This window comes from Copidosoma floridanum, unplaced genomic scaffold (genome assembly GCF_036245765.1).
Source record: "Copidosoma floridanum isolate Cflo_tuat_1 unplaced genomic scaffold, Cflo_Japanese_pri ptg000019l, whole genome shotgun sequence".
NCBI classification, from domain to species: domain Eukaryota; kingdom Metazoa; phylum Arthropoda; class Insecta; order Hymenoptera; family Encyrtidae; genus Copidosoma; species Copidosoma floridanum.
Genome location: NW_028321896.1, coordinates 12,690,625 through 12,704,402, shown reverse-complemented (window position 1 = coordinate 12,704,402; position 13,778 = coordinate 12,690,625). Strand labels below are relative to the sequence as shown.

The 13,778-nt window shown below is 42.7% G+C and overlaps 2 protein-coding genes across 2 annotated transcripts in view; one reads left to right on the top strand and one right to left on the bottom strand.

Annotated features, from left to right (window-relative positions):
• Window positions 1–904: 904 nt before the first annotated feature.
• The window catches only part of LOC106643331 (uncharacterized), a 51,907-nt gene continuing 39,033 nt past the window's right edge, over window positions 905–13,778 (bottom strand). The window contains exon 6 of the mRNA XM_089593241.1: window positions 905–1,942. Within this exon, the coding sequence (XP_089449367.1) occupies window positions 1,459–1,942 (484 nt within the window). The 3' untranslated portion in view covers window positions 905–1,458. The remainder of the gene's footprint in view (window positions 1,943–13,778) is intronic.
• Window positions 10,838–11,906, top strand: LOC149374546 (uncharacterized). Its single transcript, XM_089593539.1, has 4 exons — window positions 10,838–11,224; window positions 11,300–11,458; window positions 11,548–11,675; window positions 11,780–11,906. Exons 1-4 carry the CDS (start codon window positions 10,838–10,840, stop codon window positions 11,904–11,906), a joined length of 801 nt encoding a protein of 266 aa, XP_089449665.1.

Genomic DNA, 13,778 nt, shown 5'->3' with positions numbered 1-13,778 from the left:
ACATCGTACATTAGTCATATTGTAGTAGTTATCATTATCATTATTATTATTATTATTATTATCACGTTCAATCGCATACGTTACACATTGTTTGAGTGCACCTATAATACACACACTCGCTTATACATACGTACGGCGAAGATGGGAAAAAAGGGCTACACTATACAGCAATCGATCGTCGACATTCACAACTTAAACGAGGCTTTGCGCTATTTACAATGACAATGGATAATATAAGAACCAAGAGAAGAGGAAACAAACAAAAAAAAGTTTTTTTTTTTTTTTTTTTTTAACTTGTAGAGCCGGCAGCCGTACGAGCGACAAACAGAACCGAGGACTCTGGGATGGAAAAAGTATACACCATCCCGAACTCGAGTGCGTATATAGGGGAGAAAAAGAGACTGTACCGAAAGTTAGTTTGTCGAGTTCTCGATCTCGCGCGAGAGTTAATATTTTGAGAGGAGGCCAACGCATCATATTGGGGGCCCGATCCTTCTCTCTTTCTCGAGTGGCACTGAAAAGGCGCTACGCGCGCACCCGCGGGTTTCGAAAGGGTATATGTATATATATGTATATTTATAATAAGCGCGGGCGGCCTTTTCCACGAGTCATCGATTCAAGTGCCTTTAACCCCTATATGCGCAGCATTGCACTCGAGACTGTATACATTACTCGCGCCGAGGCTGCTTTTGGCTTCCGGCGAACGCGCGAGCAGCGCATTAACAATAAATACAGTAGCCGCGAGACTGTTCCTTTTTTTTCTTCGTTTTAACAAACAGCCTCGCGATGATTCGCACCTTATCTTTTTTTCGTTCCTCTCCCTTTTCGTCTACACACGCCACGACCCGTACAACGCAATACAGCTACATGGGCGATTTGCTTTGAAACTAAGGGAGGGGATGTCTTTCTTTGGCTCCGTGTGAGGGGGTACATATTACTATCTCGTCCGCGCGGGAATGACGAAAGCAAAAAATTGCACGCCTCCAAACAGTGAACAATCAATTCGCCGGCATCCGAGATGGATGAATCGTAGGTATATTTTTTGATTTACAAGGGGAGGGGGGGGGGTAAATAAAAGATGTAACAACAATTTCACGGGACAATCGAGCGAACAAGTACCGATAACGCATAAATAAGATTGTGTCCATTGCAACACTGTACGTGCGTATACAGGATCGAGGATCCGGTAAAATTTGCTCCAGCGTCGGTGAAAGTTGCCCGATCAGTTCAAAGTACAGCGCACCCGCGAGGGGTATATACGCGTGGGACAATACGAAACTTGCGCGCGTTTCGTCGATCGATTTGTTCAGTGAGAGAGGGGGGAGGGAGAGGGGAGGAATCGCAAGAGCCCCTCTCCGTCTACTCCTCGCAATCGAGCCGCGAGCAGTCGTCGTCGTCGGCGCTTGAGTCGGCATTGGCAGGAGTAGCGGCAGACGCGCCCGTCCGCCCGGCCGAGCGCTAATTGGGGCTGGTCGACCTGGGCTGCTGGGCTCGGCCGATGAGCTGCTGTTGCGTCGTCGCGGGCGGCGTCGTCGAGCCGCTGGAGGTGGGGGGGTGGTAGGGGGCGAACCTCAGCCCGGCCGTAGCGGCGGTCGGGGGGGAGGCGCGCCTGGGTGCCATGAGAGCTACCGGGGCCGGTCGCCAGGGCCACCCAGCCGCCGAGTCGGGGTAGGGGTAGCCGCCGGGAGCTGGCGGGGGTGGCGGCAGTGGGGGCGCGGCTCCCCGAGCTGCCGCTGCGGCGTAGAGGAGGGCCGCGGAGGGGGCCAGCCAAGACTGCGAACTCGGTGGTGGCGACTGTTGTTGCTGCTGCTGGTGGTGGTGGTGGTGGTGGTGGTGCTGCTGGAGGGCGGCGGTGGGCGAGGTCATCGCCAAGTGCTCGTACAGCCGGATCGGTGGCACGCCGCACCTCACGAGCTGCTGCTCCATCAGCTCCATGGGATCTCTGCAAGCACAAGTACATATGGCGCGGTTGAGAACTTTTGTCCCTTTTTTTTTCCGGGTGGTTTTAGGAGAGCTTTTGAAAGGAACGCTGGGAGGATTTATGTTAGCAAATGATGGACTGTGATGTGAGCCATTTTATTGTTTTTTACCTTAATTTAAATCTAGTCGTGTGTAGAATTAAAATCATCTCGAGGTGTCGGTAGCCCCACTTTTATTTGATATTCATGTACCAAAAAGGAGTACGAGTTTTTATATATATACGTTTGAAATTCAGTTCCAATGAAAAAAAAAACATTCAATTCTTCGAGAGTTATTTATCGCTCATCAACGTCACAGACCTATGGACATAAATTTCAATCAGAGAGAGCCATTACCCGCGTTTACTCTCACATAGTGTGCAAACCAACTCTCGCGTTCATTCAAAAGCAACAACAACAACTTCATATCATTCAAGCGGAAATTCAACTTTCCCATGTACACACAAAAGCTCACGGGTGTATTTATAACGGTGGAGTACCCCTAAATCGCACCGCAACATCGTGCAAGTTTTTTTTTTCCTTCGAGCTTATCGGCGTCCAGATAGTATCGCGGCATTAACAACTATTGCGTCCATTCGAAATGGAAAGGAGAAAGAAAAAAAATGACCGAGGAAACTCACGCAAGCCCGGCGCGTGAAAGTGCACTTACTCGTGCCAACTCCGCTTGAGGTATATATAATTTAAGTATTCCTGCAGCTTTCTATATGTATATGTAACTACTCGTGTAGGGATAAAGGGGTAAAAATAAAGAATTGTGAAAAAGACGAAAACTGTATTAAAAAATCAGTCGTATGTATTTGACAATCAAATTTTTATATAAATTTTGTTTCGTACGCTTTCGCAACTGATCGGGGCTTACGATGCAAATTCCGCATACGTAAAGGAGGGCTTTGAAGTAAAAATTTTTCAATAAAAAATTACCACAGATTAAAAGTTACGTGTGAGATTACTCATCTGCTGTATAAGTTTCCGTCAAAATGACTTTTTCTTTTGTATCCACAACATTGGTTATCCTCCAAATGAGTCGCATTTAAAAAGGAAACCTAAATTAATGTAGTTCGTCAAAACAACTTTCTTATATTGATATATAAATACGTGAACAAAACAACAAACGACAAAAGTGAAACTTGAGCTATTTTTACCCAACTTCGTTAAAAGGTTTGAAGAAAAATGACGTGCCTTTGAACAAAAGAAAAAATATAAAGAGTCTTGCTGCTTGATTTCTAAATTTCAAAGAATTGTTAATAACTCGTAACTCAAAAATATAGCTACACCACATTACTCACTAACAAAGTAACTAACAAAGATATAATTTGATTTTTTTATCTTTTAAAATTTCTCGTTATAATGTTAAAAAACAACGTAACAACACTTTATTAGGAAAACAAGTTTATTGCGAGTGTGTCAGATGTACTTGTGTCGCGAGCAAACTCAGAGCTATGAGAGTGCGTGCAAAATGTAAGAGAGAGTCAGTAGTAACAGCAAGTGCCGAGTAAGCCCCAGGCCCTGTAGGGACATGCAAAGTATATAAGCAACCACACACAAACAGAGCCACAACCCCCCTCTTACATATACACGCGTGTACACGTGCGCAGGTATAGTTTCCCTCAAACAGGACGGGAGGATTATCCTGCCGTGCGTGTGTGGATGCGCGGGCGCGCGAGCCTGGGGCTAATCAGCGATGCGCTCGGACGTGCCGGACCACACACGGCCGTCTCTCGCGTAATACATAAATATATACAGGCATCCTGTACTCGTCGGCTTTCGCCTCTCGTCTTCTCCTTCTTCTTCGACTACATATACCATAGTGACGCTCCTGTGGCGTGAAATATCGCTGTCAAGGGATACATATATACGTATATAACATACGGACATACGTTTTACATTGTACACGTGTAATACAATCGAGCGACGATCGACGAAAGCCAGAAGGCCGATTGCTACTAGGTATGGGTACTTATGCATACTCTACCTTCCCGGAAAAATGACTCGTATATGAATTTCGCATCCCTCGTATATATGATTTATACTAACTAATGAAATTATTCAACTATCAAATTAACTATACAGGTTGAAAGGAAATCATTTTGCCACTGTAAAAAAAAAAAAAAAAAAAAAAAAAAAAGTCATGTAAACAATAAAAGTTAAGTAATATTGCATTTGATCTGGTGTTGAACAAACAGGTACAATCTATCCAATGAGTCCACCACCGTCGCTTTGTTGGCAAAGTTTGATGCTTCTTTATTTTTACCCTCTTTTGCTGCAGAGCCTAGGAGGAAAAGCAATACATTTAGCAGCGGAATAGCAGTTACGCGTATACGTGCGACGCGAGATGTGTGATGTATGTCGCTGAAACGCTGATCTACGGCTCGGTTATTTTGGCGCGCTTAATTTATTAACACATCTCTTTCAGCACGCTAAATAACGCCACTGTTGTTACATAGTCACGCGCGCACAACATCGGGGACCACTGTACGGCGAACGCTTATTTAAACGCCTATTTTTGCACCCGTGATAAATAATAAAGTCATTCATGGGCACTATGCGTGTGTGCAGTAACATCAGACAAGTGAAAAATAACAAAAAAACAAAAAAATTTCTTTATAAGGAATGCACGTATTTTTTGTCATTCAGCACCACCGGTTTTCCTCGCGTTGCTGATTCGTTAAATATTCTTTGGTTTATCTATTTTCAATAATCAGAGCGCTCATCAACTCTGTGCGCTGATTCATATCATGTTTACGAAATAACGTCTTTATAAAGGATCACATTGAGCTTGGAACTCTAAGGAGAAAAAAAAATTTTTTTAAAACAGACCACCAATGCTACCACTTATACAGACTTGATGCAAGTATAAAACGAGGTTTAAAAAACGTGATGCCCCGGCAACTCGACACATTCACACTCAAGATCACTCCCTGCGTGTCCGTCTTCCCCGTCAAGACTCGCATCTTCACTTGACGCGACGGATTATTTCCTCGCCTGCTCCCTCAACCCTTCCTTTCCCCCTTGCACGCAGTTGCCAAACGAGCAGCCTTTAGCCGCCACGCTGTTCTCACCATACACCCGAACCCCTCCTACTATCCTTTTTTTTTGTTTTTTTTTTTGTTCTTTTCATTTTGCTCACTTCACGCACGCACCGCATCCAACCTTCCGATCCGCGCGCATCAGCTCGTCCTTCGCGTCCTCGGTGCTACACACATACACGGCTGCGGTAAGAGTCTCAGCGTGTATAATTCCTCTTTGCGAGGTGCTCTCGCGCAAATCGATGCGTGACACAGAAACGCCGCCGCGGGTAAAAATTGCCGGGGGCTTTACGCGCCGAGGCCCGGCTGTCCCTACATATTCATACACGTGCACTCCCGTCATTCGCGGATACGTATTATCGCTTTTAGCGCTTTTGCGGCGTGTTACCTCACCCTCTCTCTCTTCTGTCTGCGTACGCGCGGTTGCTATTTTTCTTTTTCTCCTTGCCCCAGGGACGAAAAGGATTTCGCGCTGACGCGGCTATTCTTCGTTTTTTGGTTTTTGCGGGTGCAAAAGGGAGCAAAGACGTTTTTGGGATCCGACGCGGTGAAAGTGATACAGGTTCGAGGCGAATTCCAGTGTGCGAATTAAAAAAAAAAAAAAAAACTAAAACTGTACAAGTGCGTTCATCGCCACTCGATATCGCTTCAAACGCGAAAAATCCGCGTTTCCCAAGCACGTTGCATATACGTGTGCCGCAAGGATAACCGCCGCCGGAGTTGGTATCTTACGCGTTCGTGTGCCTCCTTGAAATTGCTTCATCGTGACGCGAGCGAAAATTTTCGAATTAAATTACACGCGTGCGCGAGCGCGCCCTGACCCCGCCATATACACGATCATCATCAGCACCGGTGTATCTATATATGCATATACCATGGGCGCGCACCTGCACAGCCGGAAATGACGGGGCCAACGGCGTACACAATATACATAAATATATAGTCTTTTCGCCGCGAAGATGCCGTGGTAAGGAAGAAAATAAACGCAGTCTATCGAATCGAGCTGCCAAGTGTTTTGCGAACGATCGGTATGATCAGCTCTCTGCCGCTATGCGCACGCGAACGAAGCTTCTCTCCCTGTATGGTCGAAAGGGAAAGTTATTCAGATGTTGTGAAAAAAAAAAAAGAAGGGCAAACAGCAGGAATAATTTCTCCTCGATCGTTTCGTGTTTGCTCACGTACCGTCGCCACACTTATAATTTGGGACTCTTCACGTGTATATATACTTTAAGCATTCGCGCGTCCCAATTACGCCACGCGCACTACTTTCCATGACGTTATATACATATGTACAATACTTAAATTAATGTTTATTCCACGATATAATGTACATGTACGCCGTGCGTCTGTCGGGGAGCCCTCGAATTACTCCCCCGATGCGCTCTCGCACGCGAGAGCCCATCGCAATCGATGACCTCGTGGAAGGCGCTCGTTCCCTCCTCTTCGGGCGTCCCTCTGTCGATGCGCGCGCGAGCCGGTGACGGACAGGCCGCTCTCCCCCGAGAGGAACAACACCGACGGACAACAAAATCGCCGGGCTAATTCGCGCTCATTACCCATACCTCGGCGAGGATTTGCCCCTCCGTTGGAGCCCCGTGGGGTCCTCGCCTCGGATTTCTCACGCGATGCCCGTCCTTCGCTCTGCCGAGGTTGCCCCACGGGGCCGGACTTTTTTTTGACCATGCAAAATCACGACGAAAGCGGAGCACGATGAGCAAAACACACGCCGGACGCTGAAAACTCGGAGGAGACGTGCGATTTCAACTCCACAGTGGCAGGAAATTGCTAGTTTTCACGCGGTCGAGAAAAAAAAAAACAACAACAAAAAAAAAAACAACGAGTGTTGCTATGCGAGATAAAGGTTCCGGGAGAGAATAAAGTTACGTGGGTGGGTATAGTAGCCGCGAGCAGGAGCAGCAATAGCGATAAAAATTACCTACACAAGAGCTCGAGCGATAAATCATACGGTTAATTAAACGTGCAGTTGGCCGCTCCGGTCGACGGAATCGCCACACTAATCGCCCTTTAATGCCAAAGCGCGGCGGCTATTATTGTCAATTATTCCTCGCGGCGGAAACAATTGCCACGCCAACGCCTAGTGGTCGTTCGCTCCCCACCCCTCCGTCTATGCACGCAAAAATTCAGCACCTGCAGCCAAAACATTTTCCTCGCCTGTAGCTACGATGATCGACTCGTGCGGCCCGCCAGTTCGACGTCCAATAAAAAATCCCTATTACTTGGACTTGGGAAGATTTATGAAGACTTTTTACGCCTCGGCCTGTATCCGTCTCGAATTGAGGCTTTCGCAGTCGGAGGTTTAAACGTATAAGTATGAATGCGTCATCAATTAAAATCTAGGGTATTGGATAAATGGCCTTATCTGTAAGTATATACGCAGCTGGGTGGTGATAAGACACAGTCATGGTTGGTGAAGTAAACTGACACGTCCCAATCCGACTTTCTCTTCATGAGGCAGAAGAGCCCCCGGTAGTCAGAAAGCAATCACTCAAGGCCTACTACTTGGCTTTTCTCCCGAGTATCAACTCACTCATATTTGTCGCGGAGTAGCATTCACATGCCATACGACAGTTCTTCCAAGTACCTTGCCGTCAAGTATATCGGACGGTCCTCGTTGTACAAGTGTACTGAAAGTAAAGTGTCCCGTGTTCTAATCGTTTGTATTTTAGATTATTATTTTTGTAAAAAATTTTCAAACATGGGAGGTTGGTGGTACGGAATGGCATTAGCCCTGTTGTTTCTCCTTTGTGGACGATTAAACGCTCAAGAAAACTCCAATGGTTTAATCAGTGGTTTGTCACCCTCTTATTATACCAACGTTGATAACAAAGTTATTGGCTATAGTACTCAGATCAGAGCTAAACGTTTTGGCTTCGTGGAAGGATTCTACGACTTCAGCAATGGGTTCATTAATCTCATTGCGAACAAAGATTTTTTTCCCGAGGGTAAGTCGTTTTCTTTCAACTTTCAAAAATGTAGTAGGGTTCCCGAGGCCTATACGACTTGGATCAACCAATTCAAGTTTTTCTCAAGTATTTATAACTATTAAACGTGATTTTTTTTTTTTTTTAAGGTACATTACCGTATAAATCTATCATTTGTGCACATGTTTGTAAATCAAGAGAGAAAAACAAAAATTGTGTTGCTTGCCGAATCTGTCAAGATTTGATTTTTTGTTTTACTTCTATTACTGTAATTTTATTTAGTTTAGTTTGAGCTCATATCCACGTAGTCAATGTACACAGGTTAAGCATTTTTCAAGCCAACCGATGAAAATAACACGAACGACTAAAAAATACATTTTAATTGTTTTATTGCATTTCTATAAATCAATTATAATGCATGACGATTGAAAAATATCGCTGAGGCAACTTATCAGACATAACGAATCATAGTAGTAACCATCAATGAGTTGAATCCGGGCCGACACATAATAATGTGTTTGTCTGGTTTGGGGGAATTCTCATAATATGAGTCATGTATAAGATTTCAACACATTAGAAAGTCAATTTCAGACCCAAAAACTCTTTTCAGTTTTCAAGTTATGACCAGCCATTAAAATACACCGAATGAACTTCTAGCATGATATGATATCCATTGAAAAATTAGAGATTATCACACTTGATTACTACTATAGAAATTTATCGAAATGCCCTTCTTCCAACCGCTGGAGTTTCTTTCTTTTCACAGGTACAATCAACGTGAACAAGAGCAAGATCGAAATCCCTGTAGACGCTAGCAACATTTTCAAGATTCTCAAGCACAATGGAGCAACTACAGCTTTGTCAACCTTCCTACTAGCAATAGCTGTCATTTTTCCCTGTGTTGGTTGTTGCCTTTGCTGTAGAAGAAGTTTTAATTGTTCTCACGACTCTCTGGATGATACGAAAAATTTGCGTTTGCGCAAAAATCTGATTAGTTTGGCACTTTTTTTTGTTCTTGTTCCGTTGATACTTGGATTATCTATCGCCATTACTTCCAATGAAGCTGTACATGAGGGTACTGAGGAGTTTTCCGCCTATTGTAACAACACCATTCACGACCTTCGTCATTACACTAAGAGCACCATGTACGTACATATCCTGTGTGAGGCTCGTAGATAAAAAACCCTTTGTTAAACTTGCTCGTCCCTAATTTTCGGAAACGAATGTGTTTTGTAGGGTGACAAGTAAAACTTTCTCTAAAATTGAAAAAAATTTTTTTCGAAAAGTTGTTTTCTTTTGAAATCATGCGACCAACTGCGGTCAAAATTACCAAAACACTTACGTTTCCACGATAGTCCGATTTTTTATGATTTTTTTCGCATGCATTATTTTTATGCTGTTATATTTTGTATCTAGCCGTGAAATGAGAGTACAACTGCTGGACAACTTTCGTGATCTAGCACTGATTTCGACGGTTGATAGTAGCAGCCAGCCAATACTTAAGAAGCTGACGGAGTTGTCGAAATTTAATGTGTTTTATAAATTTGACGGTATGAAGTCTGGATGGAAAAGTATCCAACAAAACGATAACTTGATGAGTAAAATTATCACAGAAATCCAATTGAAAATCAAGAATATCCTAACAGGTAAGTTTTCAAATTACAAAAAGCTAAGGATCTCGTTTAAAATTTTTAATCGTATTTATGGTGCTTTATGTTTTGTGCTTTTCTTTTTAGCATTGGATGATATTAATATAATTTTGGTTATGACATGGAAAACCAAGTGCCAAGATGAATGCCTGGATGCGCTAACAGAGGTCTACAAAAAGAAGATAAGCATGAAATATAATTACGAAAACGTAAAGCATATAGTTTACAAGCAAAAATATTTTTAGAATTTCAGTTGGATTGATTTGATTTTTAATTGATTACAGTTGGCTAACGTAAAAAATACGCTGCAGAAAATGAACTCATTGTTTTCCAACAAGATTGTGGATGAAGCGCGAAAGGGTCGAAAAATATTACGAGGAATTAAAAGCGACATCCAGCGACAAGTGGATGGGTCAAAACCTAAAATTATTGCCAAAATTGTTGAAATTGATGCAAATCTCAATAAAATTTTGGAGGATCAATCTAAAAGGATCAACAAAACATTAAGTCACTTGGTGGAAAATCGCATCGAACCGTCTCTAAGAGATATGAACCATTTTTGGGAAAAGTATTTTAATGCCTGGTATGCCGTTGGTCTAGTTACATGTCTTACAGTACTCGTTGTGTCTGTGCTAGTATTTTTAGGTACATTTTGTGGTTTGCATGACAAGAAACCAGAAGATTGCGACAGAGATTGTGGGCCCCATTTTCTCGCAATGTAAGTGTCCTTCGCTGTATACTTATTCCTACGAGACTAAATGGACAAATATTTTTACTAGAGATATTTTATGATTGCAGAGCTTTGTGGGTAATGTTTTGCGTAACAAGTGTATTACTCACACTCATTGTGGTGCAGATGTTGGTAGGCATCGCTGGAGAACGTGCCGTTTGCGAATCGCTTAAGAATCCGAATGACAGTAAAGTGTTGCATGCTATCGTTGAAACGATGGATTTTGAGAGCTTTAATTCTACATCGCTTTACGTAGAAGAAATAATTGGGTAAGTTTGTTCACAGTTTACAGAAATACCTCATTTATTCTACAAAATTTAATACTTTGTAATCGCATGTATTTTTTTTTAATGGTAGTTCCTGTCACAAAAATCATGCTTTAGCTAAAGTACTTAAGATTAAGGAATTCACCGATTTCGATACTTGGCTTAACTACACCAACAGTTACAATATAAACGAAACCATTGACGAATTGGTAAAAAATATTATTCCGGGAGGTGATCGAGAAATCATGAGTTTAGAAACGAAAAAACAACTAACAGAAAATTCCATTAAAATAGATAATATAGATTTTAATGAACTCAACACTATGTTCAAACAAAATGTTGAAGAGGAAGTGCTTGTAAAGAAGCTCCGCAAGTTTTCCAAAACTCTTACAAATGAGTACAGTGAAACTAAAGAAAAATTGGATTCCAAAGCTGATGATATTGAAAGACTACAGATATTACGCATAGATGACATGGTTAACTGGAGCAACCTTTTGAACGATACTGTTAAGAAACTGGAGGTTACAAAGTTTAATTATATCTCTATGGAAGCCGCTATCACACAATTAATCGCGGAAGTAGATGATGCACAGGAGTGGATTAACAAGGATCTAGTCATATCTACAACAGATGTAATGAAAAATTTTAAATTGCACCAATATATTAGAAAATACTAAGAAACCTAATGGCTTTTAATTATATTATAGCTAGCCGAAGAGTTGAGAGATACTCTGAAAATCCAAATCAACGAGTTTTTCATTCGTGCATCAAGTAATGTTGCAAATAACGTCGGTAGGTGTGGTCCACTATCAAATGTGTACAATGCGACAATAATAGCTAACTGCGATAGGATTCTCGACCCGTTTGTAAGTAATTTTTTTATCAGATTCTACAGATGATGAATAATTTCAGACTTGAATTATTTTTTTCGTTTTTTTTTTGTTTCGCCAAACAGAATGGATTTTGGTTGAGCAGTGGATTCTGCCTGATTCTCTTTTTTCCCGTGATGATTTTGATCGTGAAACTCATCTTTTTTCAAAATAAACAGTCTAGCGTCGATCAAAGAGTTGTAATGAACAATGTGTAAGACACGCTAATTTGTAATTTAATAACAATTGAATTGTCTTATTCACAAAATGAAATTTATTTCTCTGTAAATTACTTTATTTTATTTTTTTTAATTTTAGCATCGTCGATTCTCAAAAGCAGGCCACCGTGTCTCCAAAAAATTTTATGGGCACACAAAAACGACAGAAATCTGCTCCACAACGACAAGCTTATCCAGATATTAATAAAATGAATGGTTATTACTAGTTGTATTTTGATATTGATGTGTCGAAATATCAATACTTAAAATATTGCATCAATATTTTAAATACTGTAAAAATAAGTACATTATTTTAAATACTTGTAAAAACAATTAGCAAGTAAATAATACTGGCTTTTGAGGATGTAGATATACCGAACACACGGCTGACCTATAGTCTCCTAAGCCAATTAATTTTATTAACCATACGATAAGTAAAATCTTCAAGTTGTTGTATATTTTTTTACAAGCAATAAAGAATAATATTGAGTTCAACTTAGTGTTTATCGGAGGCATGTTATTGAACCACCTGCACTTTGAGAAATGAGCCAACACGGAAGACCCAGCAATATTTCTCAATGAAAAAAGTCGCTGTAACCCAGTGGAAGTTATTTATTATTTTTTCCTTGCGTTTGTGAAAAATACCTTTACGCGATCACACTCGCAGGTAAAGGAGAGAAAAACGTACACTATACTCGCCATACTTTTGGCAAAACACGCCAGTCTCTCGTCAAAAAATGCAAACGCGCCCAACAAGCACGCTGGCATGGTACAACAGCGCAGCTCCTTCGCAAGAAAAAAAAATCTCGCCAACGCCGATCGTTCGAGCAGAGGAAAGGAGGAGGCGACGATAAGTGGAGTATGTAGAATTGGGGAGGAAGGGGGGGGCTGTAATCGCGGAAATTAGACAGCTTCGTGAAAAGATTTTTCGAGGCCATCTCGGCCTCTGCCCGCGCGAAAAGGGACGAATCACGCGATACATTATCCCCGAGACGCACGCAAAAATTCAGCACCTGCGAAGCAAAAGCACCGCGCTCCACCCATTTTTCTCGCCCGGCAGCATCGGTACATCACACACAGATGGTGATCGATTCGTGCAGCCCTCCGTCCGACGTCTAATCAAAGTCCCTAAACGGCGACTCGGAGGGATTTATGAACCGGCAATTAGCGCGCGCGGTGGGGAAAAAAAAAGAAAAAAAAGAAAGGGGATGCGTCCAAAGATATAACGCATACATATATACATTCACTCTCTCGGTATACCGTCTTAATAGCAACGTGCGGCTGCTGGGATATACGGAGAACACACATCGGAGGCGTGAATTCGCGAACGGCCGGCCAAGTCCCCCGTGCATCATCATCATCATCATCATCATCGAAGTGCGCGTGCGAGCTAGGATATTTGGCGGGTCTATTATTCGTGACCGGCGGCTTTTAACCCTTCGGGGCCCCTCGCAAAGGAAGCGTACGGCTAAGTGGTAGATAATGATAGGTTACACCCCCTCCCCCCGGCTGATGGCCATCGGCCCACTCGTATACGTTCCGCGCGTTCCTCTAGTACCCTTCAGCAGTTGCTCCGTCCGTGTCTGCATCAATCAGTGCTATACATGTATACCTTCTGGTATATTTATCAGTCTTTTTCAAAAATACGTGGCAAACGTTTTTGAGCGATGACAATGAGAAAAAAAGCCACATGCTCCTTGTTCGGTACACTATGTGACCGAAGAATCACGCGAGCGCTTGTACCGCATATTTTTACATGCATAGCGTTGGGGCACTTTGAAATAATTACAGCCAGAGCGGACGAGCGAATGGGGGTGGGGGTGGTACGGGGGAAGGTCGATTAAATGCATTATCCCTCGGTAAACGTTTCTCGGTAACAGATTTATATATACCGCACGTCTCTCGCATGCCACTCGCGGCGGTGGTGGTGCAGCGCGAGCTGAATTCGCGGAGAGTTGTGTGTACCTGAGCCGGAAAGGGGAAAAAAAAAAAAAAAACAGCGCGAGAAGGCGCTTTGAGAGACAACGTGATGCGAATGACATGCGTGAATGCCATGTATACGTATAGCATCAGCTGCGCCGAGGCGAAAAGAGCATAAG